Raw genomic sequence first — 27,652 nt, 5'->3', positions numbered from 1 at the left:
GAAATGATTAAGTCCAAGAGAATGTGCAGGTCTGTGCAGGTTTCTTGGCAACAGCACTTGCAGCAAAAACCCCACCTCCTTATTCCCTCATCCACCCCACCTTTTTCCTGATTTTGTATAAAAATTGTGAATTGAGACGGAACAGCAGAGTTGTTTTATCTTTTTGGACCTCTTAAATTGTTTCTCGAGCACATTTATGCCTGGTTCATATACTAAAGAGGTAACTGTTGTGGTTTTATTATTATTATTCATTATTATTATTCATTACTATTATTATTATTAATATTATTATTAATATTATTATTATTGTTGTTGTTATTGTTATTGTTGTTGTTTTGTAGTTGTACAGACTTTAACTTTAAAGCATATTGCAGTATAAGATCTTCATTGTTGGTCTTGTCTACAAGATGAAAAGAAATAACTACGTTTTTTTAAATTAAATTCTTACACATTAAGAACTGTATGTACTGTAGTAGAGTTGTCAGAGTGTACATCACTGGTAGAATGATTATAAATAGTAAATATTGGTTAAAACAATTAACAGACCTTTTCTTGTAGTAGTTATATTTTAATAGTAGGTCTACAACAGGACCAATGTAAAAATATAACACCATTAAAAATAATTTATAATGTAATGTAACATCCTTTCAAGAATTTACACTCCACAGTCTTAACACTGGTTTATGGAGTGAATCCACTACACACGAGTGTAGATAAGACTGAAAGGTTTTTTAAACTGCTGAATTTGCTTATACATCAGGAGTCTCCATCCATTAATCTAACTTTGAAAGACATAAAGCACTTTTATTGGGATAGACAAAGCAGTTATTGTGATAACAAAGCAGGAGATTTGTTGATTGCTAAATTGATCATTATCACACAAGTGTTCCCAATCTTTAAAAACAAATAAACTATTAGACTGGATTGGGGATCTCCAGGACTAGGACTGGAGAATGTTGTTGAATATTATACTATAATAATATCCTGTACAGAAGATATATCTGCTCATGTTGCCATTTTCTTATTTCTACACTGCTTGTCTAGTGTAACGTTGCCATAGCCAAAATGTAGATGTAGTGGCTCTCTGAAGGCACCAGTTCTGTAGGGTTTGGGCATTTACTGGGACAATTATTAATCGTAGCAGTAAATCACAAAATTGATTCTTTTGATGGCTTTAGAATCCAACCATGCGACATAACTCAAACAACGCACACACACAGGTACTAATACACAAGGATACATTTATTAATACATAGAATATGCATATAAACCTAACAGATCTAATCGAGAGGGTTATCAGAATACAAAACATATATATTCAGTCAGTTACAAAGTGTTACACATATCAAGAGGACATACGTTCAGTATATCATTCATTAAGACCGTTTCATAAATGAACTTGGTTATAACTTCTACATTAGATACTCAAAACAAGTACATAACTCTTAGGAATTAAATTGATATCAACTGGTTGGGATAACAATTGAATTGTCGAGCTGTAATGCATTGAAGTTGAATACTCATCCAATCTCTGGGGATTCAGATCTCCTGCGGGCACAAAGAAACAGTTGCAGGCTGTTGCTGTCCAATCCGCGCTCTCTGGCTCGGTGCCAGGCTGTGCTGTGCGGCTTGAGACGGTGCGCTGCTGATGTTCACTGACCAGCTAGTTAGTGTTGGCTTTAACTAGCAAAGTTTGTGCACAGGAGAAAAGATGACTGTGGGTCCCAGCAAGTCAGGAAGAGGACCGGTTCGTTCCTGATGAAGAGCTAGTTCTGAATAGTGATTCAGCTGTCCACAGTTCCAACCTGTTCATGAGGCCTGCTGCTGGTGCTAACCTCGGGTGGATCCTCTGGTTACTCTCTGGCAACCTCCGCTCTAGACTCTTAGAACAAAGGAAAGTTCTGGCAATCGGACACACTGGCCGTTCCGTGGTTGTCCGGGCTGAGTCTCAGGATGGTCAGGAGGCGCGCTGCAAGAATGTCCTGCCCTTGGGAGCCTTCTGCTCCTGGGCCGTCCTGCCCTGGAATTCTCCTTTGAATTCCCTTTAGAAAAGTCCACAGAATTCTCCAGAAATCCTACTGAATCTCTCAGGCTCTCTGTGTTGCCTGTTTTTACCTGGAGGAACTTCAGCTCGTTGATTGGCTGAAAGTTCCATGGGCATCAGAGTCCCACGTGGGTTACTCGGCCCTACCAGTCCCTGATTGGTTGATCAGGGTGAGATATGAGTCACTTACTCCTGACACTTAGGAATGCAGTCCAGATGTCCATCTGGCACTCCCTAGACAGATAGGCGCCAATGGATGACCATTGATCATGATAGCCAGGCTTAGCTAAGTGCATCCCCCTTTGGGAGCTGTCCTAGGAAACCTTATCAAAGGAACCTTAAATCAGCCTGCATGAATAGTTTCTCTGTGGCTGCACCACAGAGATGAACAGAGAGATGAGGCCTAATTTGGGAAAGCTCAGAAACACTTAATTCTGCCTTATTAATAAGCCTCGCCGCTACACTAGGATATTCCTAAGAATACCTCAAGTTTCTGCAGTGGTTTTCTTGGCCATAAGGTTGCATCTACAGCATACACTTCAAACTATAATTGGAAGGTAAGAGAAGGTTCTCATGTTAGCTACGAAAGACAGTACTCATTCACAGATGTCATTTAGCAGTTTGGCACCCATGGGAATCTCTACACACACTTTTGAACAACTTTCTAAAAGTTTATTGTTTGAACAATTATTTAATTGTTTTGGATTTGAATGTTTAGTGGTCGAGATCACCATTTCCTAACCTACAATGGCATGTTGCAATGGCTAAAGAATAGTCTTGCGAAGTGTTTAAAACTACTTCAGCTTATGCTTATCAAACTATTTCTAAATAAGTTCTAAAGCTCATATGAAAAATGTGATCAGGCTACTATTATTAGTGCCACCAGGGCAACAAATGTGGATTACACATTATTCTTATAGCAATATTGTATTTGTTATTGCTGGCATGAAACTGTGAGATATGATCTGAGGCAGTTTGCTTGGCTCACAGATAAATAAAACTACTGTACATTTTTTATGTTCTGTGAAAAAAATAGATATCATTTAGAAAAAAAGGCCTTTAAGCATTGATCGCTGCTTGTATTGACAATGATTTAAGTAAAAGTCACTACGCACTATGTAGGAGATCATGTCTGGATGCATGAGTTTTCATGGACGTGTGATACTGGAAAGTATTGTCTTTCTAGCAATGCAGAAACTGGTGGCCAGAGTGAGAAATTAGTCTCCGATGTTTTTGTTTATCAATCTGTCCGGCACCAAGTACCTGTTGGTGCAACAATGTCACCAAGGTTTAATTCAAGACTTGCTAACTGTGAAGTTCCTGGCTTTTGTATTATAATTATGTACAGTGAGGGGTGATTGCTGTCTAGTGAGAAGGTCCTGGCTCATACATAACACCCCTACAGTTAAATTAAATTTAATTTTTTTAAGAGAAAATGCCCTAAGCAGATAAGGTAACCAGATGATGCTCTTCATTACCAACAAAAATTTCAAGACATGCCCACCAGATTTTAGGTGGCTATTTTAGTGCTATCGTCTATACAAATAAGGAGTTGGCTCTTCCAATACATGGAGAATAAAGAACTTGCTTGCATTTGATATGTCAGGGCTTGTTTTTTTCATTATTAAATGATTTAAAGCACCACTAGGAAACTGGACAACAGGCAGGTCTGCAATGTTATTTTGCGGTAGAGATTGATAAATGCTAGAAAAAAGCATTGTTATATTGACATGTCATATTACATGCTTCCCCATGCATGGAGGTTTATTAATTTTATGTCAATGCTTTGAAGGAACTTCAACCCCTAATGGCAAACCCACTCCCTGAAACAACTGAGAAAAATGCAGATCAGACGAAGCAACAGCAGGAAGATAAGACACAAAAACAGGCAGCGGTAACATCCATACTTCAGAAGGCCAAAGCCCTCTTTAAACCTGTCTCTTATATCTCAGGGGACATGAAAGTCTTTGGAGAATGGATGAAAGGTAAGACTACAAGGTTTTCTTGAATTTTGCTTTCAGACAGAGTTGGAAGTTCAATATTCAGTATAGCAAAGAATATTGGAGATATTAGAATAGATGTTTTGAAATCAAATATGATGAAGCCAGACCAACTAATCTCTGCAGCTTTTGCCAATTCTGAAATTAAACTATCAAAATGTTTTAAAGAAATTATTGCAATTTGAAATGATAGAGTGAGATGTTAATATGTGAGAAAGATACTAGCATTTCACAGCTTTTAATTTGTTTGAATATGACATTGCATAACATGCATAACACGAGGAATAATATCACAGTGGAGAATTATAAGCATTTGAGGATGTTTATTGATATCGTACTGTAGGTATAATGAGATTTGGTTTAAGCTGCTTAGCTGAGGGCCTGTTGCCTGCCTATAAGGTGAGATGTGTGGGACCCCCATGGACAGTGAGGAGTTAACCAATAGGTGGAGATGGGGAGGAAGAGGGATGCATGTACTGTAAGTCAAACACAAATAGAGAGATTTACTTGCTATATGGGATACTTAGAACTTGGGAGATGACATAGAAAATTATTATGATTTAGAACAACTCTGGATGAAAATGACTTGGCTATCATCGTAACACCTGAATTTTTTTGGATTATCAGTTATAGATTAAACTGTCAAAATATTTTTATTAAATCTTGCATTCAAGCTGATTTGTTCTTACCTGCTGTCATAGTCCCTTGTACAGCACTGAGGGGACCAGTCCTTCTCTTGTGACATTAATTCTTGGCACCACATCATGATCATTATTCAGGTTCCCCCTACATCGAGCAAATTATGAATTTCTCAAATTATGAATGACTCTCTTACCTCTCCACTAACCTAAATTTCAGAAGTAGTATGCAGTTCAATGGGTTTTTTTTTTAGAAAACTTCAGACGGATTCTGATTCGCTGAATTCCAGTTTTAGAAATTGAAATATGCCATGAAAAGTTTCTTTTCATGCTGATTTTGCTTTCTAGGTCAGTTTTTTGCGATCCGGTTTTTTGACTGGGTTCTTCGAGGTGCCGCTCAGGTGATGTTTGTCAACAATCCTCTCAGTGGGTTGATTATTTTCGCTGGACTAATTCTGCAGAACAGATGGTGGGCACTCAATGGCTTTGTGGGGACCATGTTTGCAACCATTTCTGCACTCCTTCTCAAGCAAAACAGGTACCATCCCCCTTTCCTTCTTTTAAAAAAAGTGTAGAACTTGATAGCATGAGAACAAATACTGTCCAAATACTGCATCAAAATGCAATAAAAAAGACAGAGCCTTTAGTAGTGACAAGCGCATCATGTGACATCACAGAAAGTGAGTAGATGTAAAAGGATCATAAAAAGTGGGTCTATTCTGTATGAATAATACATTTGATCATATATTAAATGAAAACCTGAAAACAAATGGGGCAAATGTGTACACACACTAATCTTCCTGAAAAAGATATTTAACATTTTTCGCACACAGCTGATATACAGTATAATAAGGCTATTAAAAGGGACATAAAAAGATAGCAAGATGATCCTGCTAAATGTCTCTTTTTCTCTCACATGACGTAAACAAGACAAAAAAGGCAAATAATCAATGCAACATGTACATACAGTATAAACAAATCACCACAATTACCATTACTGATATAATCACTTTTTACTACATCCAGTAGTAAAAAGTAATGTTTTTAAATATCCTAAAACATCTTTAAGTATGGAAGACAAGTATTCTTCAATAAAAACAATATTTATAATATTTCACATATTGGTTAGTTGGATATCAATGACTTATAAAAACTGAAATTCATCAAAAGCTCACATCTACCACTCTTGAAAAAGTCCTTCTGATAATTTTCCTCAAGGTTTAGTATGGGAAATTACGGGATATAAAGCTTCAAATATTGCTGCCACGCAGGGCTGGGTTCAATTCCTGGGGTGCTACCTGCATGGATTTGTTCTCCCCAAGTTCATGTGGGTTTTCTCCAGTAGCCCTAGTTTCCTGCCCTAGTCCATAGTACATGCTGGTATGTTAATTGGCTTCTAGGAAAATTGACCCTTGTATGAGTGTGTGCATGTCTTGTGTCTCTCTGCCCTGTGATGACTGGCGCCCCCTCCAGGATACTGTATATCCTGCCTTGCACCTGTTGTTTGATGGGATAGGCTCCAAGTCCTCATAACCCAGTATTGGATAAAGCAGTTACAGTGATTATAAATCTTATAAACTTTGGCAAAACCTGTTATGTATTTAGGATGACACTGTGATTTTAACATGATCTCTTTGGCAGGGGGGCTATTGCTGCTGGACTCTATGGTTACAATGGAATCCTTGTTGGTCTTCTGATGGCCGTGTTCTCAGATAAAGGAGACTGGTACTGGTGGCTTTTACTTCCCAATATCTTCATGTCTATGGCGTGGTAAGTGGAAATAATGTATCTTCTACTCTAGGCAGCACACTGGGGCAGTGGTTAGAACTACTGCCTCACAGTGCTGGGGCCCTGGGTTCAATGTCTGCAGTGCTATCTGTGGATATGGACTGTATGTTCTCCACATGTTTATGTGGGTTTCCTGCAGTCCAAAGAACATACTGGTAGGTTAATTGGCTCCTGGGAAAATTGGACCCAGTGCGAGCGTGTGAATTTGTGTCTGTGTGTGCCCAGGGTATACCCTGCCTTGTGCTCGCTCCTTGCAGGAAGAAGCTTTGGCTCACTCATGACATTTTATTGGTTAAAGTGCATAAAAAAGGGATGGACGGATCTTTGTTGTTGTGTGTTTAGTCTGATTGGCACTTCTTAAAATTTGGAGTGTTACTGCCACTACAGTATGTCAGAAAAACATCTTTGCTAGCTGTAGAAATCTGTTTTTCTTTCATACCAGGTCATTTAACCTCTTGTATTCTTTTTGATGGTTTTTAATCTTATATTCTGTCAATTCTGAGGAATTTGCACTTTGTGTTTAGAGTGGCTGGACTATAATCTAATAAAAATTCTTCCAATGAAGTTTCCTCAAGATTGTACAGTTTGCTCTTCTCATAATATTTGCACGAATGGGTAAAAGTTTTTTTTTAAGGAAATTGGACTAGTTAGTATAATGGTATGTTGGCGGTGAAGTCTTACAGCTCTAGAGACCTAGTTTAATTGTGAGCTGGAGCACTTTACATGTTACATTATTCTCCACATAAGCCTTTTTCAATATTAATGTGGTTAGTCTCAAAGATCACCATCACCAAGAGCATAATATTCTATCAATTTTCTGTTAATCTATAACTAGACATAAATAGTATACTAAATGGTATTCATCTATCCATCCATTTTCTAACTGTTTTATCTAGAACAGGGTCACGGTAGAGTCAGAGTCTATCCTGGCAAGCAGTGGGTGTAGGGCAAAATTAAATGGAATTTTCGGATCATTACCTAAAGTGCTACAAAAAGACAAATAAAATAAGGAACTTCATATCTCTTCCTATGAGATATCTATTTAAAAGCATTGCATTTTAACACGAAATATCCAGTAAATGCATTGAAAGTGCTTCCTACTACTCAAAATACTAACCTTGAAAAGGTACTTCATTGAAATACTTGTTTCATTAACAAGATAAAGTATTGTTATTAATTATACAAATATTTTACATAATATTCCAAATCACACATTTTCAACTATAAATTTAATATTCCTAGTTCCACAAACTAGGATCTTGGTAGTCATCCTATGCAGCACCATCTAGGCTAAGTGCTCCCCCAATACATATTTTGCAGAGGAGTGCACTTACAATATGTTATGTAATAGAAAAATGTAGCATGGTACAACATTCCAAGAAACAAGAACTGTAGCTTTGCTGAGTTACAATATTATATAACAGCTTTCCAACAAAATGTTTAATTTTTATTACAGGACAGTAATATGATGGAAATTTAATTAATCTATGTATTTATTTTATCTTTTATCATGTAATTATTAAACAGATGCAGCCATTCAAAATGGGTGGGGTATTTCGCGGTATACACTGGTGGGCGTGTCGCATCAAAACGCAGTATCACGCTGTATATCGCGTCATTTGACGTCATGCCAGAAAGTATCCGGAATCACCTTGTAAAACCGCCAGGAGGAGCCAATAAAGCTTAACCTCTCATGTACAGCATTTGAGCTTTTAAATTTAAACTGTGTATTACAGCATGTTAATCATCAGTCATTAAAAAGTTGGTATATTTTATGAAAGCAAGATTGCTCAGTTGGACAAAAGTACACAACCTACCTTTATCAGAAATATTTATGCATCAAAGCCTTTACCGAAGATATTACTAATAGTATTAATAATGAATGACTTTGGACAAGCTGTAAACTCAAAGTATTACGCTGGTCCACATTCTTTCTAACCGTCATTTTAAATGAAAATACTAAGTTTTTTCTTTGACAAACACCACAGCATTTCGTAGATCTAACTAACGAGGACACTAATTTCTTTAGCACATTTGTACAAGCACTTGGAATCTGTCCAAGCCCTTCTTTGTCAGGCATTTTCTTTTACTGCAACGGACATAAAAACTCCCTTGCTTTTAACAGAGCGTTTCATAACTTCTAACTACGAAAATTACCCTCAAGACCCTCAAGAGCACATAATAATAATAATAATAATTGCTTACACTTATATAGCGCTTTTTCTGGACACTCCACTCAAAGCGCTTTACAGGTAATGGGGACTCCCCTCCACCACCACCAATGTGCAGCATCCACCTGGATGATGCGACGGCAGCCATAGTGCGCCAGAACGCTCACCACACATCAGCTATCAGTGGGGAGGAGAGCAGAGTAATGAAGCCAATTCACAGAGGGGGATTGTTAGGAGGCCATGATTGATAACAGCCGATGGGGAAATTTGGCCAGGATGCCGGGGTTACACCCCTACTCTTTTCGAGAAACACCCTGGGATTTTTAATGACCACAGAGAGTCAGGACCTCGGTTTTACGTCTCATCCGAAGGACAGCGCCTGTTAACAGTATAGTGTCCCCGTCACTACACTGGGGCATTAGGACCCACATGAGCCGCAGGGTGAGCGCCCCCTGCTGGCCCCACTAACGCCTCTTTCAGCAGCAACCTTAGTTTTTCCCAGGAGGTCTCCCATCCAGGTACTAACCAGGCTCACACCTGCTTAGCTTCAGTGGGTTGCCAGTTGTGAGTTGCAGGGTGATATGGCTGCTGGCACATCAAAGACTGTATTAAAAGATACTTGTATCAGATACATGAGAATCCAGGCTTTTTTATCAACGCTTTCTTTTCCGTATACCAGATATTATGGAACCACTTCAGAAGGGTGTCAGCCAGTCAGATTCCAGGAATAGGTACTTTAAAGAAAAAATACACACCGGTATTCCATTTCTCTCTAAACATTTTAAGCATCAAAGTCTTAACCTAACATGTGAAATAGTGTGTAAAAAAGTGGTCGTTTTAAGCTTTAAGTTTAAGCTAATATAATATGGAATCACGTATCTAAAGAAATTAATAACGATATGATTATATTCGTGTACTGCGACAGGGCTGTGTAGGCCTGTTTCGCCTCTCTCTTCATGCGACTTCCCTAGTAGCCCACTGGTCTACGTGCCTGATTACTAAACCTACAGGTTGTGTGTTCAAATCCAGCTGGCGCTGCAACTTTTCTTTTAACAAACATTTTTTTGAAAAAATAGAATAGCAATATTATGGACAATTAATTGACTTTTATATTTCTAAATATCACAACATGATCGAATTTAAGTCATTTTTGATAACAATGAATAGTCACCTTCTTCCCTTCTGACAATGGTCCCTGCTTCTGCTTCCTGCTTCTATTGTGTGTGTGTGTGGGGGGGGATCCCTTTAGATCTCCCTTCAGATTTAAAAGGTTATTAATCATATCTTCGGTGTCGCATCTTACCAGTGCAGCTGATCTTTTGCTCCTGGGTCAACTATCACAAAGCTTTAGAGAACTTAACATTTCTATTATCAACAAATTGTAAATACGACGTTTACATTGGCATTATTAATTTTTCACATGGGTGTATGGAGGATTGTCAGCTGTCACTGACAGTGGACCCCCCTCTTAGGCTGCGCACACGATCTTTTAAATTTTTATAGAGAAATGGAGGCTGTAAAGTATGCGTTACAATATAAACATTTATATTGATTTAAATCGCGTTTTGATTTAAATCGCAAACGCGTGTTTAATTATATGTGTTTTTTTAATCATAATCAGACAAATGCAACATAAATTGATACAGTATCTTTGTCTTCTAAGTATCTTAATAAACTTTCAGCATAGCTTTCTCCCCGTTTAGATTTATTTTTCTTGGGATTTTGGGATCAAACGTGGAAATATTAGATTGTAATCGTTTATATTTTTTAAATATGTTTTAGAAAAGTGTAATCTATACTAAAAAGCTGTACACCACCTGCTATACAGATACATATTGTAATACTTTCGGGTTTGGATAGGACGGACACAAGAACTCAGACTTGCGGAGTTAAAGGAAGTGAAAGCCTTTATTTTTCTTCTCCGTCACCACCTGCTAGCCATGCTCTCCCGCGCCCCCGCCCGCCAACAGCGTGAGCCAACACACTGCCCGAGAGAGAGAGAAAAGAGAGAGAGAAAGACCCAGGGGTGCAGAAGCAGGGAACTATTAACAAGGAAAACGGATACCTCCCCAGACTGTACTGTGGGACAGCCGCACTGGTCAGCGGCCTTCCTAAACCCAGCCCTGACCACTTTCACTCCTGTCCTGCTCTTCCCCGCGCACCCCAGCCAGGCGCTCTTCGGCCTCTGCCCGGGGCGAATGTATATTTAGATATTTAGACCCAGCGAGGCACCGAGAGAACGTCTGCATTTATAACTTAGTTTTTAAAATTAGTCAAGCAATATGAAGCATCTCTTTTTATTTTTAAGTCCCTTAATTATCATTAAGCACAGCTTTCTCACCACTTAGATTACTTTTTGATACCATCCTTAGACAAAGCAGAAACTTCTTGTATTTTCCGATGACATACAAGTGGAAAGATTACAGATTTTAATCGTCTTTAATTTTGTTACGTTATACGTTTTAGGAACGTTTCATCTATACAAACACCACAAAACTATTCTCGATTGTATTTCTGAATGTTATGTTACACTTACAGTAGTTCACTGTTTTAAATACATCTAATTAAGAAAGTTAGGTGTAAGCATAAACTATAGTAATCAATAATATTGAATTTAGCACTGTAATAAGTTGTTGCACTTTCCCCCGCATCTTGTTAAAATATATTTTCATTGTTCAAATATACATTAAATCTGACTATCATATAATAAGTTAAATACAAAACCAAAGAAAAAACAGGGTAAAATATAATTCAAAATATTTTGCTAACAATGTTAACTGTTTATAAATAATCAATTGTATTAACTAAGGAGTAGGATGGCACAGTTATTAGTATGCTTTTTGTTTTGTTTCTTTTCCATAAATACAACAGTGGTACCTGATGTCTCAGTGGCTTTCAAAATTAAATTATGCATGCAAACCTGTGAACTGGCCTGTGATACTGGCTATGTAATACCCTGCATTGTGGAATAATAGTTTATTTTAAAGGATAGAGAAAGCACAGGAAACAGGCAGTTAGATTAATCAGATTAGTATGAAAAGCCATTTAGCAAAGAGGGAATGAGAAGAGTGACAAACTAGTATACTTTAGATCTTTTTTTCTGAACCAGGGAAAATCTGATCATGTTTCTCTATAACAACAATAAAAAACTTTATTTTACATATCACCTTTAAAAGTGGCATCTCAAAGCAATACAGTAGATGTAAACCACAGATTACAAAGTAAATACCCAGACAAACACAAACACATTTTTAATAAAATGCTTTTATTCATTCGGAGAGAGAGACATACACACCGGTTTTCATTGACAAAAAGTAATTGTTTTTTTTACATTCCTCTTGTCTAACAGGAATGTTTTGTTTGTGGACAGACTGTCCACAAACGTGAGACTGTCTTTCTCAGACTCACATTCCCGAATGTCCCCCGCCCCGGTCAACAATCCTAGGAATTAAAATTGTTAATAAAATTGTTATAATTTTGTTCGGTCAGTTCTTCCTCCCAGAATTTATAGATCGCATCGATCAGTTCCTGCTTTGTGATGGGCTTAGCAGTTTTCTGAACATAGTCTTTCAGCGAATGCCAAACCATCTCTATCGGATTTAGATCTGGGGATTCGGCTGGAGTTTTCACCCAGTTCACTCCTTCTGCTACAAGCCTAGCCCTTGCTGCTGTGTGTTTCGGATTGTTGTCTTGAAAGAGACGGTGCCTTGATCCAAAGTGCTCCCTGATATATGGGGCGGCATGCTGTTTCACCACGGCTTCCTCGAAGAATTCACGATCCATAATTCCTTCGAAAATAAGAAGTGGTCCCGGTCCTCTTCTAGATATACCCCCCCAGACGTGAACCTTCACTGGATGTTTGGGCTTTGGTTTGTCCAAATATCTCCCCCTTTTGCAAAATGACATTGTTGAAAACTGTTCCAGAGCCACGGTTGTTTCGTCGGTGAAAAGTACATCATGAAATGCCTCCCCCTGCTCAATCCATTGGAGAGCTTGTTTGAGTCTTTCCTCTTTGTTTTTTAGCCTTATCATGGGGCATGTGTTGGTTTTTCTGTATCTCCATCCAAGCCTCCTGCGCACTCTTCTTATCGATGTCAGACTAACGCTCGCACCGAGGTCAGCCCATAGCCGTCTTTGGACTTGCATCGCCGGTAGCTCATCATTTTCATCAGTCAGTCTGTCAATAGCTCGCACAATAGGACTTGAAAAAAAATAGATCAACAGTTAGTTTTAAAAATAATGTGCGAAGTTGTATTTACATGCAAGAAAAGTATTTTTAGAAAGTTATTTACCTTTGAATTGTCCTCGGTTTAGATTCTCTTTGCCTCCTCTCCCCTTTATGATGTCGTCTCGCTGTGCTTTCACAAACGAAGATGTCCATCGAAGCCCGTGTTGACTTCCCGTTTCTTTTCATCTTCATTATTTGGTGTGAGAGAGTCTTCGTGATTTTGGCCATAGATTTTAATCGTCTAATTTTAATCGTTTAATTTTTGATTACAGATTTTAATCGTCTTTAATTTGGTTACGTTATACGTTTTAGGAACGTTTCATCTATACAAACACCACAAAACTATTCTCGATTGTACTCCTTACCAAAGCGATACAGTGGTGCAGCTTGAAGTCTGTACCTATATACTGTATAGTATGGTACAGATAAAATTTACACCATACCGATGAGCTAATACCAGGGAAAGACACTCCTATTTTATTTAAAACACAATACGCCAGGAAATGTGTCTGATGCATTAGCAAGTTAAAACAATTGCGTCGAAAACCTGGGCGTAACAGCTGTTCCTTTTTCTGATCACTCGCTCTCTGGATACACGTCTCACCTGTCCTGTTCTTTGTTTTCCTAATTTGCTGATTATGCCTGCTGCGATCCAATCCTGCCCTCACACCTAAAGAAGACTATTTTAAATTTCTTTGTGCGGTCCATTGTGCAATTAACCCTTGTATGTGCTGTCCTTAGACAAAACAAGGCTCGCCAGATAATGTGAATCGAAACCTGTTTTTCTAGCTTTTAAAGTCATGCGATGTGTAAGCAGGAACACATCATTATATCTTACATATGAAAAATACATACAGATGCAGCCATTCAAAATGCGCGGGCGATACCGCATTATTTTCCGGTACGCTGTACGCAGTCTACCGCAAGTTACCGGTAAATACCGCGAGTTACCGGTAAATACCGCTAGTTACCGTAAATTCTCCTATAATACGACAAGCAAAATAATAGTATCCGGAATTTCCGCAAGGTGGAGCTAATAAAGCTCAACCTCTCATGTTTGAGCTGTCGCAATCAAAGTCTTTAACGAAGATATTACTAATAGTATTAATAATGAATGTCCTTGGACAAGCTGTAAGTGTAAACTCAAAGTATTGCCCTGGTCAACATTCTTTTTTTCATTGACCGTCTTTGTAAAAGTAACACCACAGCATTTCGCAATCACGCATTTGTTTCCAATCATGCAAAGTACAGTAATTTTTGAGAATCGATTCACCATGCCTTTCACATGCTCATAAAAGAGATTGATTTAGGAACATAAACATATTACCGTATGAAAACTGTACTGTATACAGTATGTATATGTATATTTAATGTCTTAGCTGTGCCCGTTTAAGTATTGAATATTCATATGGAATTTTACCACTGAAGGGAAATCTTAGTAGCTGAGCATAAAAAGAATAGGAGCATACTGCAACGCGTGTGAAGGCCATAAACGATATTAATTTTGGAACATAAACATACAGTATATGGCTGGTCTCGGTACTTTAAAGAAAACATACACGAAACATGGTTTCATTATGACCAGAATCGGTCTTGAGATATTTTTAACTTGATTTACAGTATTTGAGAGGTATGTCTTAACACCGATACTACAGTACGTAAATACTGCTCACGTATTTGTTTCTAGGTTTATATTATGCATTTCATACGGTCAAATTACTTTTGAGCAACTAATAAGAAGCGCGAAACGGTATGCCCAGGGCGTTTTAGTTTCGTTTTGTGCTGGGACTCTGCTTTAACAATGTCGCCGTGGATTGATTAGAGATATCAAGTACATACAAGTCATTTTTTAAATGTTGTAGTTCGTCTTGTAAAAATGTTACGAGTACATCATCTATCAACAATTACACAGGTTCTGTTTCCATATTGCAGATTTTGGTTACGTAATATTATTTTCTAAATTTCATGTTGTGAATATATGATTTGGGCAAACAGAGCCGCAAAGAAGTACATTATGGGTTGTTGTTTTTTTTTGCAGTTTTATCTAGAACAAGCGATGCTTAAACCTTTGTCTGATTCTTGTGAAACTATCCACACGACAGTTACAGTACCTAGGAGTTGACTTCAGTGATGTCACTGATGGGATGTTTCTAAAAATCCATCCTCAGTAAAACGTCTTCTCTAGTTGTCCTGCATATGTATTCGCTAATGAAGCTGTGTGTTCTGAGCCTGGATCTCTACATTTCTGTATGAACCAGCTTAGAGGGCTAAACACAGCTTGTGTTTAAATTGAGTGTAAGGTAATTTATGCTTCTAAAGTCATGGTCAGCATTTATTATTGTACTGTGCTGTAAACTTGTTCTGTGCCTAGTCACATTATTTTATAGCGTTTTTATAGCGTTATCAAATCTGGTGGCGCTGTGTGTTAGTTTCCTGACTCCCATGTCACATGGTCTGTGATTGAATCCCATGGAACTATGACTTTATTTTTTAACAAACATTTCTTTGAAAAAATGAAACGTTTCCCTTGGTCAGAGATTAAATAAAACCTCACTCGCACCAAACAAATTTATATTTCTAAATATCACAACATGATCGAATTTAAGTCTTTTTAATAACAATGAATAGTCACCTATGCGTTACAAAATAAACATTTATATTGATTTGAATCGCGTTTTGATTTAAATCGTAAACGCATGTTTAAATATATGTGTTTAAAGGCGATATACTGTATAAAAGCGCTGATTCTTATGGAGTGTGTTCCGCCAGGGATTCAAAAAATTCACAAACAGTGGCATGTTACATTATAATTTGGGTGTCTCCTCTTGCCAGAAAGCTCTAAATTGCATTTTGAGTGCAGTTTTTGACTTTTTCTAAATTGCAACCCATAAATAAAGCTGATAAAGCTTAGACTAACTGTATTCTAAACTGTATTACAACAGCACATCGGACAATGCAACGTAAATTGCAAAAATGCACTTGGAATCTGTCCAAGCCCTCCTACGAAAATTATTTAAACTGCGACACTGATCATTCATCTCTAAATAAACTTTATTTTATATAGCATTTTAAGCGAATAGGTAATTAGATTGCCCATAAACCTAATCGCTTTTTCTACATAAACACAGCGTGATTGCTCTCTGAAAATGCTTTTCCTTTATATTTAGGCTCAGATTTCAACTATAGATCGTATTATTATAAACTTTCTTGGAAAAATGTATTTTATGTAAACCATGTTTGCTATTAATTCATTTAGGGCTAAAATACGTTAATTGTCTTCCATTCGAGTCGAGTTGACATTGGAAGCTTGCCACTCCCGGACTGTTACACCAACGCATTAGCATGTTAAAGCGATTTCATTGAGGAGCCCAGCTACCAGTTAACACTGTACTTCCTACTTTGAAAATACCTGTGAAACCGGTTTAATTCGTCACAGCCAGCACTCCGGCAGAGAGGGGGTTGTACTCGTAAAGTAGAAGCAGGCGAGATTTCCAGCGAAAGACACCTCCCCCCCCCCCTCAAAAACCCAGTAAGCAGTAATGCTTTATATTGAAAACTGAGGTGGATTTTGTTTATGATAAAGAGGATAAACTGGGATGGGAGGAGGGTTTGGGTTTGCATAAGGGGCGGGATTATGATAATTGGAGGAATTTGCGAGAGTATAATGGTTTGATATATTTGATTTTGTATTGTGGTCGTTATCTATGTTTTTGGTTGGTATTATGTTTATATGGTTGTGTTTGTTGGTTGGTTGTTATTATGGTTATTAATAATACGATCTATAGTTGAAATCTGAGCCTAAATAAAAAGAAAAAGCAAGTGATTAGGTTTATGAGCAATCTAATTACTTATTCGTTTAAAACGCTATATAAAATAAAGTTTATTATTAATTTGCTGGACAGAGCAGTGAACATTATTATGCATAAGACAAAGATAACGATCTTGATCAGTTTAGAAATCTGTGTACGCTGTAAGGTTTTTACTTCTTAAACTTTTAAAATACATGTTTCGAATAGAAAGAAATCCTCTTCCTGGTACAGTCGTATGAAAAGAGAGGCGAAACAGCTCTACACAGCCCTGTCGCAGTACACGAATATAATCATATCGTTATTAAATTCTTTAGATACGCGATTCCATATTATATTCCCTATTAATCAAATTCTAAAAGTATGCGTGTTGACTCCGGTATCTCTTTAGTTAAAGACTTCGATGCTTAAAATGTTTAGGGAGAAATGGAATACTGGTGTGTATTTTTTACTTTAAAGTACCAAGACCAGCCATATACAGTACTGTATGTTTATGTTCCAAAATTAATATCGTTTATGGCCTTCACACGCGTTACAGTATGCTCCTATTCTTTTTATGCTCAGCTACTAAGATTTCCCTTCAGTGGTTAAATTCAATATCTACAACGGGCACAGTAAAGACGTTTACTGTACTGTAAATCTTTCTACGACAGACCAACTGACCACGAGTGCCCCTGTCGATCAACCAATCACGTACCGCGGTACCCCACGTCATCTTGCGTCATGATGCGCAACGCCGCAGCCAATTACCTCCGGTACGTGTCTGTACCGCTCACTTTGAATGGCTGCATCTGTAATATAGCTCCCAAACAAACGCAAACGTGTTTTTAATAAAATGCTTTTATTCACTCATAATCTGACAATTTCAGGAAGACTAAGGAAGGACTAAGAGAATTGTCATCTGTTGTTGAAGCTCTGTGAGCTCGGTGACTTTGAGACCACTTGTTATCCCAAGTTGTTTGAATCGCCACAATTCAAATAGAGAAAAAAGAGCTGACTGACAAGATTTAAGATGTGGCTGTCAATGTTGGATTAAAAAAAACATGTTGCCCGACGTTAGTTGCATTGCTTGAAAAATAATTTTATTTCGAGAGACTGGATAAGTAATTCAAGTGTTTTTTTAACTTCCTGAAAAACAAGTAATAATTTAACAATATGTGCAAACGTTTTATGATATGTCGCTGTTGTGAATGTCTGTGGAGTGTATCTTATTTGCCTGTCTGTCCTGGCTGTGCTCTCTCGCTCGCCCTCCCCTCTATCAATTCAATTCAATTCAAGGTGCTTTATTAGCATGACAGATGGGTACAATCAGTGTTGGGTATTTACTTTGCTTTGAGATGCCACTTTTAAAGGTGATATATAAAATCAAGGCTTTAACTTGCTTTAACTCCGCAAGTCTGAGTTCTTGTGTCTGTCCTATCCGAACCCGAAAGTATTACAATATGTATCTTTATAGCAGGTTGTGTACAGCTTTTTAGTATAGATTACACTTTTCTAAAATGTATTTAAAAAATAAAAATGATTACAATCTAATCTTTTCACGTTTGATCCCAAGATCCCAAGAAAAATAAATCTAAACGGGGAGAAAGCTATGCTGAAAGTGTATAAAGATACTTAGAAGACAAAGATATCAATTTATGTTGCATTTGTCTGATTGTGAATCAAAAAACACATATATTTAAATACGCATTTGCGATTTAAATCAAAACGCGATTTAAATCAATGTAGTGTTGCCATAGTCCATCCAGGGACGCCAAATTAAATGTAGTGTGCTCTCTGAAGGCACCAGTTCTGTAGGGTTTGGGCATTTACTGTGACAATTATTAATCGTACCAGTAAATCACAAAATTGATTCTTTTGATGGCTTCAGAATCCAACCATGCAACATAACTCAAACAACGCACACACACAGGTACTAATACACGAGGATACATTTATAAATACATAGAATATGCATGTAAAACTAACAGATCTTATCGAGAGGGTTATCAGAATACAAAAGGTATATATTCAGTCAGTTACAAAGAGTTACATATATCAAGAGGACATACGTTCAGTATATCATTCATTTAGACCGTTTCGTAATTGAACTACATTAGATACTCAAAACAAGTACATAACTCTTAGGAATTAAATTGATATCAACTGGTTGGGATAACAATTGAATTCTCGAGCAGTAATGCAGTGAAGTTGAATACTCATCCAATTTCTGGGGATTCAGATCTCCTTCGGGCACAAAGAAACAGTTGCAGGCTTGTTGCTGTCCAATCCGCGCTCTCTGGCTAGGTGCCAGGCTGTGCTGTGCGGTTTGCGACGGTGCGCTGCAGATGCTCACTGACCGGCTAGTTAGTGTTGGCTTTAACTAGCAAAGTTTTGCGCACAGGAGAAAAGATGACTGTGGGTCCCAGCAAGTCAGGAAGAGGACCGGTTCGTTCCTGGTGAAGAGCTAGTTCTGAATAGTGATTCAGCTTTCCACAGTTCCGACCTGTTAACGAGGCCTGCTTCTGATGCTAACCTCGGGTGGATCCTCTGGTTACTCTCTGGCAACCTCCGCTCTAGACTCTTAGAACAAAGGAAAGTTCTGGCACTCGGACACACTGGCCGTTCCGTGGTTGTCCGGGCTGAGTCTCAGGATGGTCAGGAGGCGAGCTGCGAGAATGTCCTGCCCTTGGGAGCCTTCTGCTCCTGGGCCGTCCTGCCCTGGAATTCTCCTTTGAATTCCCTTTAGAAAAGTCTCAGAATTCACCACTGAATCCTCTCAGGCTCTCTGTGTTGCCTGTTTTTACCTGGAGGAACTTCAGCTCGTTGATTGGCTGAAAGTTCGATGGGCATCAGAGTCCCACGTGGGTTACTCGGCCCTACCAGTCCCTGATTGGTTGAGTCACTTACTCCTGACACTTAGGAATGCAGCCCAGATGTCCATCTGGCACTCCCTAGACAGATAGGCGCCAATGGATGACCATTGATCATGATAGCCAGGCTTAGCTAAGTGCATCCCCCCTTTGGGAGCTATCCTAGGAAACCTTATCAAAGGAAACCTTAAGTCAGCCTGCATGAATAGTTTCTCTGTGGCTGCACCACAGAGATGAACAGAGATGGGACCATTTGGGAAAGCTCAGAACACTTAATTCTTTCTTATTAATAAGCCTCGCCGCTACATCAATATAAATGTTTATATTGTAACGCATAGGTGACTATTCATTGTTATTAAAATGACTTAAATTCAATCATGTTGTGATATTTAGAAATATAAATTTGTTTGGTGCAAGTGAAGTTTTATTTAATCTCTGACCCAAGGAAAAGTTTTATTTTTTCAAAGAAATGTTTGTTAAAAAAAAAAGTAATGGCTTCGGCTGGATTCAAACACCCACCATGTGATGTGGGAGTCAGGAACCTAACCCACAGCGCCACCGGCAAGGTCACATGAGGAGATGTACTATTCTTGTGTTGCGGTACATGAATATAATTATATCATTATTAATTTCTTTAGATACGCGATTCCATATTATATTCCCTTTTAATCAAATTCTAAAAGTATGCTTGTTGACTCCGGTATCACGTTAGTTAAAGACTTCGATGCTTAAAATGTTTAGGGAGAAATGGAATACTGGTGTGTATTTTTTCTTTAAAGTACCGAGACCAGCCATATACTGTATGTTTATGTTCCAAAATTAATATTGTTTATGGCCTTCACACGCATTACAGTATGCTCCTATTCTTTTTATGCTTAGCTATTAAGATTTCCGTTCAGTGGTAAAATTCCATATTATAATAATAATAATAATAATAATAATAATAATAGCTTACACTTATATAGCACTTTTCTGGACACTCCACTCAAAGCGCTTTACAGGTAATGGGGACTCCCCTCCACCACCACCAATGTGCAGCATCCACCTGGATGATGCGACGGCAGCCATAGTGCGCCAAAACGCTCACCACACATCAGCTATCAGTGGTGATGAGAGCAGAGTTATGAAGCCAATTCATAGATGGGGATTATTAGGAGGCCATGATTGGTCCAATGGGAAATTTGGCCAGGACACGGGGGTAACACCCCTACTCTTTTCGAGAAACACCCTGGGATTTTTAATTACCACAGAGAGTCAGGACCTCGGTTTTACGTCTCATCCGAAGGACGGCACCTGTTTACAGTATAGTGTCCCCATCACTATACTGGGGCATTAGGACCCACATGGACCACAGGGTGAGCGCCCCCTGCTGACCCCACTAACATCTCTTCCAGCAGCAACCTTAATTTAGTTTTTCCCAGGAGGTCTCCCATCCAGGTACTGACCAGGCTCACACCTGCTTAACTTCACTGGGTTGCCAGTTGTGAGTTGCAGAGTGATATGGCTGCTGGCTATATATATATATTCAATATAAATATAAATATTCATATATTCAATATACATATAAATATTCAATACTAAAACGAGCACAGTAAAGACATTTAAATCTTTCTACGACCGACCAACGGACCACGGGTGCCCCTGTCGGTCAACCAATCACGTACCGCGGTATTTTGCGTCAACGCGCATCACGATGCGCGAGGCTGTAGCCAATTACCTCCGGTACATGTCTGTACCACGCACTTTGAATGGCTGCATCTGTATAATTTTCTTAAAACTCTTGAGTCTAAATACAGCAAGCTAATGCTAAAGAGATTATTATTGAAGGCGTGTGAAAACTGTGCGACAACAGAGACAACAGAGGTTCTGGAGGTAAAAGAAAAATAACATTTTGAAAACAAATGCATAGAAAAATTTACTGTGAAACTTACTATCACTACTAACTGCATACATAACAATATCCTCACTTTCCCTCTTTGTTTCTTATCAGCAGAAATGGTTACACTTAATTTCAATTGTCACAGAAGGTCAGAGACAAATTTTGCATTGACCAACATTAACATATTAAACGATGTTTGCTTCTGGATAGTTCTGGAATCATACCAAATTCCCCTTTTCACATATTTACTGTAGTTGATCTACTTTAAAGTCTCTTGTATTCATGACTCATGGTAGTAAAAGATATGTCTTTGTGACCTGTCTTGAAATCTCTTGGAGTGTACTCCACAAATTACCTAAGAATGCAAGATTCAAAGAGAAAACTGACTTTTTCATGACTGTTAGCCTTGTGTTTTGAAGCACTTTTTATTCTTATTTTGCAGTCCAATAGTTTCCAGTGCCTTGGCTTCAATCAACAGCAGATGGGATCTACCTGTTTTCACCTTGCCCTTTAATATTTTAGTCTGCTTGCACATGGTAGCAACTGGACATTACAACCATCACTTCCCACAGGTTCTCATTCAGCCAAGAACATCCTTGCCAAATCTGACATGGTCAGAAATTGATGTATCTCTGGTAAGTTTCCAACGCCCTCCTCACCACCACCATCTCTATCTCCTGTGGAACCATTGAACCCATGAAAGAATGCTGTACTGCCAGCTTTGTAAGATTATTACCTATGGTCCTTTTGCAAACCGGCATGGTATGCTATGATGTTGGCAGCTCCTCTTCGGAATTTAATCAGGATGCATTTGAAATAATTTATGATCCAATTAATCATTTTGTCAGGTGTCAAGAGAGCAAATGTTCAGTGCCAATATTTTGCCAAAGATCTTTGACAGAAGAACAGAATCATAAAACACAAAAACAAATCTTGGGACAGCAGGTATATTAAAACTTCTTGTTAGTATAAGAAAGCTCCAGATTTCATTAGGACATTTAACTAATTTTGAAATATTAAATTATGTTATATTAAATTACTAAAGACAAGGGTGATCCCAGAAAACTAAATGTGGAATTTAGGATTGTGGGATTGAAAATGGCAGTGTTACACTAATGCATAAAAAAAGAGTTCTATACTGATTTAGATTTGATATTCAGTGATAAATATGTACAGTATAACAATGACTAGAACAGGGTCAATATTCAGAAGCAGCTGAAAATGCATTTTATACATTAATGTAATTATGATTTACAGCTATCACGGCGTTCATAGCAAATTTTTAAAGTAGTTTGAGTAAGCCACAAAAGGCTTTGCTACTGTACATGTATGTGTTCTGTAACTGAATTTTAGGGCTCTCTGTGGCTTGCACAGAACCTGACAAAGAAATGGAGAAAACAAATAAGAATTTGTCATAGGAATATGTGTCAGTTTCTGGGAAATGGTCTAAAATAATAAAAAAAATAAAAATGCTTTAGGGATAGTCTAGAGAAGATCAGCTGGGTTCATTCTAAGACAAAAGCATAATATTTGAATACAAATGAAATTATCTATCTTTTCAACTTTAGTGAACACTTTCTCAAAGAACACATGTTTTTGCATAAAAGAACTTTTAAACAAAGGTTTAGGAGGATGTGCAACTGTAATCTCGCACACATCTGAAATTTCTTTTTCCTCCCAACTGCTCTTTCTAGCTATTCCGTGCAGTGCCAGTGGGTATTGGCCAGGTGTATGGCTGTGACAATCCCTGGACTGGAGGAATTTTTATAGTAGCACTATTTATTTCATCGCCAATTACTTGCATACATGCAACAATTGGTTCAGCAGTTGGTATGGTTTCAGGTAAGAGCCTCCAGCCATCAATAAATGTATACCAATATGCATTGATACACAGTACATGCACTGTTAGAAATTCACATTGATAAGATAGTCTTCTTAAGTGAGTTTGCGCTGTTATGCAGCTGATGTTCAAGATTCAAGATCCAAGATTTTTATTTGCCAACAAGTGTATTGAATGTTTACTCATTTCAGCTTTACTCAGTAACAGTAGAGAAAAACTAGGCACAAATGACAGACAGACATGGACAATCAATTTTATACAATACACGTTATAATACATCCAAGACAGGACATAGTGCAAACAGCACAGTACCTTAAAGTGCAGGTGCTAATATGTGCAGGTGATCATTTGAGCTGTTTATGATGCGGACTGCTTTGGGGAAGAAACTGTTTTTTAATCTCTTGGTCAGTGTTCTGATACTGCAATACCTCCTACCAGAACCCAGGAGTGAAAACAGATCATGGCCAGGGTGAATTGGGTCCCGAAGCATAGCTCGAGTCCGGTTGTGGCGGCGGTTGAGATATATCAGGCCGATGGAGGGTAGCTCGGTCCCACTGATTTTCTGCGCAGGCCTCACAACTCTCTGTATGGCTTTTCTGTCCTGTACTGTGGCTCCACCATACCACACCGTAATACTACCGGTCAGGATACTCTCAACTGTATCACTCATCCCCCACTTCCTAACTGTCTCAGGACAGTTTAGTGAGGATGGCAGCAGTGTTCTCTGACCAGCTCAGCCTCCCAGTGATCTGGAGGCCAAGGAACCTAAAGGTGCTGACAGTTCCAACTGGAATTATGATGGGTGTGTGATATCCACCATGCCTCCTGAAGTCCTCAATAATCTCTTTTGTTTTGCTGATGTAAAGTGTGAGGTTGTTGTTGTGGCACCACTCCACTATCTCTGCTACCTCGCTCCTGTAGGTGGATTCATCACTGTTGCTGATAAGACAGATTACTGTGGTGTCATCAGCAAACTTCATGATGTGGTTGCTGTTAAATCTAGCCACACAGCCATGTGTGAATAGAGAATATTGGCGTGGGCTCAGGCAGCAGCCCTTGGGGGCCCCTATATTGAGGATCAGAGGGGATGAGATTTTGTTTCCAATCCTCATCACTTGGGGTCTGCCTGTCAGGACCCAGTTGCAGATGGAGTTGATGAGGCCTAGATCCCTCATCCTGACCACTAGCCTGCCTCGCACAATTTTGACATGACACCTTGGTTGCTTTAGGCAGTGGCAAGATAGTAGTCCTCTTAAAAGTACAGTGGGACAGTAGACAGGGATAGTGACATGTAAAATATTACAGTGAAGACAGGGGCCAGCTGTGCTCCGCATCCTTTAAAACACAGGAGGGGATGCCATCAGTGCCGGCAGCCTTGCGTGGCTTCACCTTTCGGAAAGTTCTCCGTACCTCCTGTTCAGACAGCCGCTGCACAAATTCCCCAGGCTCACTGGGCGTTTGTGTGAAGGGTCCATGTTGTGAGCGTCAACCCTCGCATAGAAGTTGTAAATCAACATGAAAAACATAGTTGGTAGAATTATGTTTAATGTAATTTTTCTCATTTGGCCCTCTTTTGTTAATAATGCTTCCTATCTCCTTACTTCTTTGTTGTAATGTCCGATAAAGCCCATACAGTTTACTCTGGTTCATGCCTGCAATGGCACCACACAGTATGAATCCTCCTAAGAGTACTGTTTTCTCATCACCCACTCCACCAACTTAACCTTTTCCTCCATTTTCCTCTGTTCTATTTCCACAGCACTGTTTGTCTTCTCCTATTAGATGCCACTGTGAAAATCATTCATTTTGGTGTGTAAGATCTCTGATGACGTGAATTAGCAAAATCAGATCACAAATCAGACTTAAAAATTGTTTTTTTTCATCTTCCACATCTTTTCCTCTTGTTTCTCAACTTATTTTTTTCCTCAAAATTCAGGTCTGGCTCTGGCATCTCCATTTCAGAATATTTATAATGGCTTGTGGGGGTATAACTGTGTGTTGGCATGCATAGCAATTGGAGGAATGTTCTATGCTCTGACATGGCAGACCCATCTTCTAGCTATTGCTTGTGGTAAGAGTTTCCCTCACAGTGAACTAGATAACTATATTTTCATTCATAATTATCATAGTCTGTCTTAATTATGAATAAGAGGCTAATGTACAAAGACAGTGTGAGGCAATAAAACTTGACATTCCAAAATAGCAATACTGCAAAATAAACATTTTATAGTTTAAGAAGTTAAAATATAAATAATGCAGGCCACAGATACTGAAAATTTAAATTTAGCAGTGACAGCTGTGTAAGGCTACAGAGACAGGTCTCTGCAACTCTGGAGACAATTAGTGTCATTGAAGAAGTTTATTTTTGTTTAGAAAACTGGATTTGTTGGTTTTGTTCCTCAGGCAGAAATGTTTATTGTGGAGTATAAATAGAATAGTACTAAAATCTGACAACATAAAATTCTGAAAAGAAACTCAATGCTATTTATATTTTAAATGAAAAGCAGAAAATTAAAAATGTTAGAAAATACCAAACATTAGCAAACATTACTAGTAGTAATAGGAATAAATACTGAACAAACTGTCAAATTAACAGATTGGTTTCCTGTTTTCTTTAGCATTTTTCTGTGCATACTTGGGATCAGCCATTGGAAATGTGATGTCTGTGGTAAGTGTAGCAATCTAAGATTTAAACCCTTTTCCCTTTATTATTAGGTTTTGTGGGTTTATTTACTATGTTAACTCTGTTGTCAGCATATACTTTAATTTAATGAAATATTTAAATCGCCTATCAGTCATAACCTTCAGTACCTTGAATTCTGTCTTATACTAATTCTTACACTGTAGACATTATCTGAGTATACTGTATGTTTTAATGTTAGTGAATGGAGAATCAATCAAAATCATGTTTACAGTAGATTCAATTTTGCATAACTGTACAACGTCATGTAATAGTACTACTGAATGCAAATCAGGTCTGTTAGGGCAAAAAACATGATTTTCTATGCTGACTACAATCAGCTGGGAACAGTATAGACTAAACCCCTATACTGACTAAACCCCTTTTGGTCTAACAAGTGAGCAACTTAGTCTCCGTGATATGTCTACAAGGATGGCTATGCAGAACTTAGGCAAAGTGTATGTATGTTGTCTGTATGAACAATGCATATAACTTTAATTTTCTCTGTAGAAATGGCTGTTATTCTTGGTATGCAAAAAACAAGAATTTGAAAGTGATTCTGGAAAAGATTATTGGATGAATAATAACTAAAGATGGGTGGGCATTTACTGTATATTAGATGTTAAACTCTTTTTGTCTCGATCTGAAATGTGATTCTGAAAACTGCTGCCTTATGATTTGTTTTTAGTTTGGGTTGCCTGCGTGTACTTGGCCCTTCTGCCTCTCTGCACTCACATTCCTGCTGATCACTACTGAGATCAAAGGCATATGCAAACTGCCTCTCGCCAAGGTGACCTACCCCGAAAAAAATCTTCGATATTTCAGAAAAATGAAAAAAGCTGAGAAGGCTGAGAAACTGCAGAAGGAAAAGAAAGAGGACCTTCAAAAGAAGAAAGAAAAAAATGATGTAGATCTGATTCAAAATAATAATCTCACGGAGGTGCTCAAAGTAGAAAAGCCTTTTCTTTTACAGAATATGAATGCTGAAGAGGTTGATATGACACTGAAAGGCACTGAAGATGATCTGACAGAAGTGAAAACTGAAGAAGTGACGGATTCTGTTTAAAGCTGATAAAAAATGACTCTTAAGACATCTATAAGTTTTCCTTTTCTACATAAAATTCTCACAATAATATACCCTTTTCTGAATTACAATTATTTTTTTCTTAACAAAATCACTTAAAAAGACTTTTACAGATGACAAATGGAAATGTGTCATAAAATGTATTTTTTTTAAACAAAGAATTGTTGTAAATATATTTTTCTTAATAAAATACACATAATGAGAATAGACTACATCTTACATCTTCACACCCCCAAAAAAAAAGAAAAATCCAGGATAACGTAGACGATGTTTACATAGCCAAAGCAGGAAATGTAAGTGAAAAATAAAGACCCAAACATTCTAGCATTTGTATAGTGATTTACTATATTTAGCTATATTACTATATTAAGTGATTTACTATTTAGCAAAGACGGTGGGGTGTGCTTCATGGTTAACAATTCCTGGTGCACAGATGTGGAGATTATTTCAATATCATGCTCTACACATCTTGAACATTTGACAATAAAATGTTGCCCTTACTATCTCCCGAGGGAGTTCACATTGGTAGTTCTCACAGTGGTGTATATTCTGCCGCAGGCAAATTTCACAAAGGCACTGGATGAACTACACTCTCACCTTAACAGACACGAGAATACACATCCTGAGGGGGCATTCATCACA

General features: G+C 38.1%; 1 protein-coding gene and 1 long non-coding RNA gene across 2 annotated transcripts in view; both read left to right on the top strand.

Annotated features, from left to right (window-relative positions):
* LOC148673217 (uncharacterized) overlaps positions 1-27,652 on the top strand; it is a 179,912-nt gene that overhangs the window by 149,885 nt on the left and 2,375 nt on the right. The gene's annotated exons all lie outside the window — the stretch shown is intronic.
* slc14a2 (solute carrier family 14 member 2) lies at positions 28-27,334 on the top strand. Its single transcript, XM_088629579.1, has 10 exons — positions 28-220; positions 2,512-2,601; positions 3,837-4,029; positions 5,031-5,220; positions 6,324-6,452; positions 21,849-22,041; positions 23,101-23,248; positions 25,183-25,317; positions 25,865-25,914; positions 26,615-27,334. Exons 1-10 carry the CDS (start codon positions 197-199, stop codon positions 26,990-26,992), a joined length of 1,530 nt encoding a protein of 509 aa, XP_088485705.1. The 5' UTR covers positions 28-196; the 3' UTR covers positions 26,993-27,334.

The sequence above is a fragment of the Lepisosteus platostomus genome, chromosome 4, assembly GCF_059453375.1.
Source record: "Lepisosteus platostomus isolate fLepPlt1 chromosome 4, fLepPlt1.hap1, whole genome shotgun sequence".
In the NCBI taxonomy this organism is placed as follows: Eukaryota; Metazoa; Chordata; class Actinopteri; order Semionotiformes; family Lepisosteidae; genus Lepisosteus; species Lepisosteus platostomus.
This window is presented reverse-complemented; position numbering and strand designations above follow the sequence as displayed.

Coding starts and splice junctions, on each gene's coding strand:
- slc14a2 (XM_088629579.1), top strand. CDS start 197: ATGCCTGGTTCATATACTAAAGAG. Junction 4,030..5,030: donor CTTTGGAGAATGGATGAAAG/GTAAGACTACAA, acceptor TTTGCTTTCTAG/GTCAGTTTTTTGCGATCCGG. Junction 5,221..6,323: donor CTCCTTCTCAAGCAAAACAG/GTACCATCCCCC, acceptor TCTCTTTGGCAG/GGGGGCTATTGCTGCTGGAC.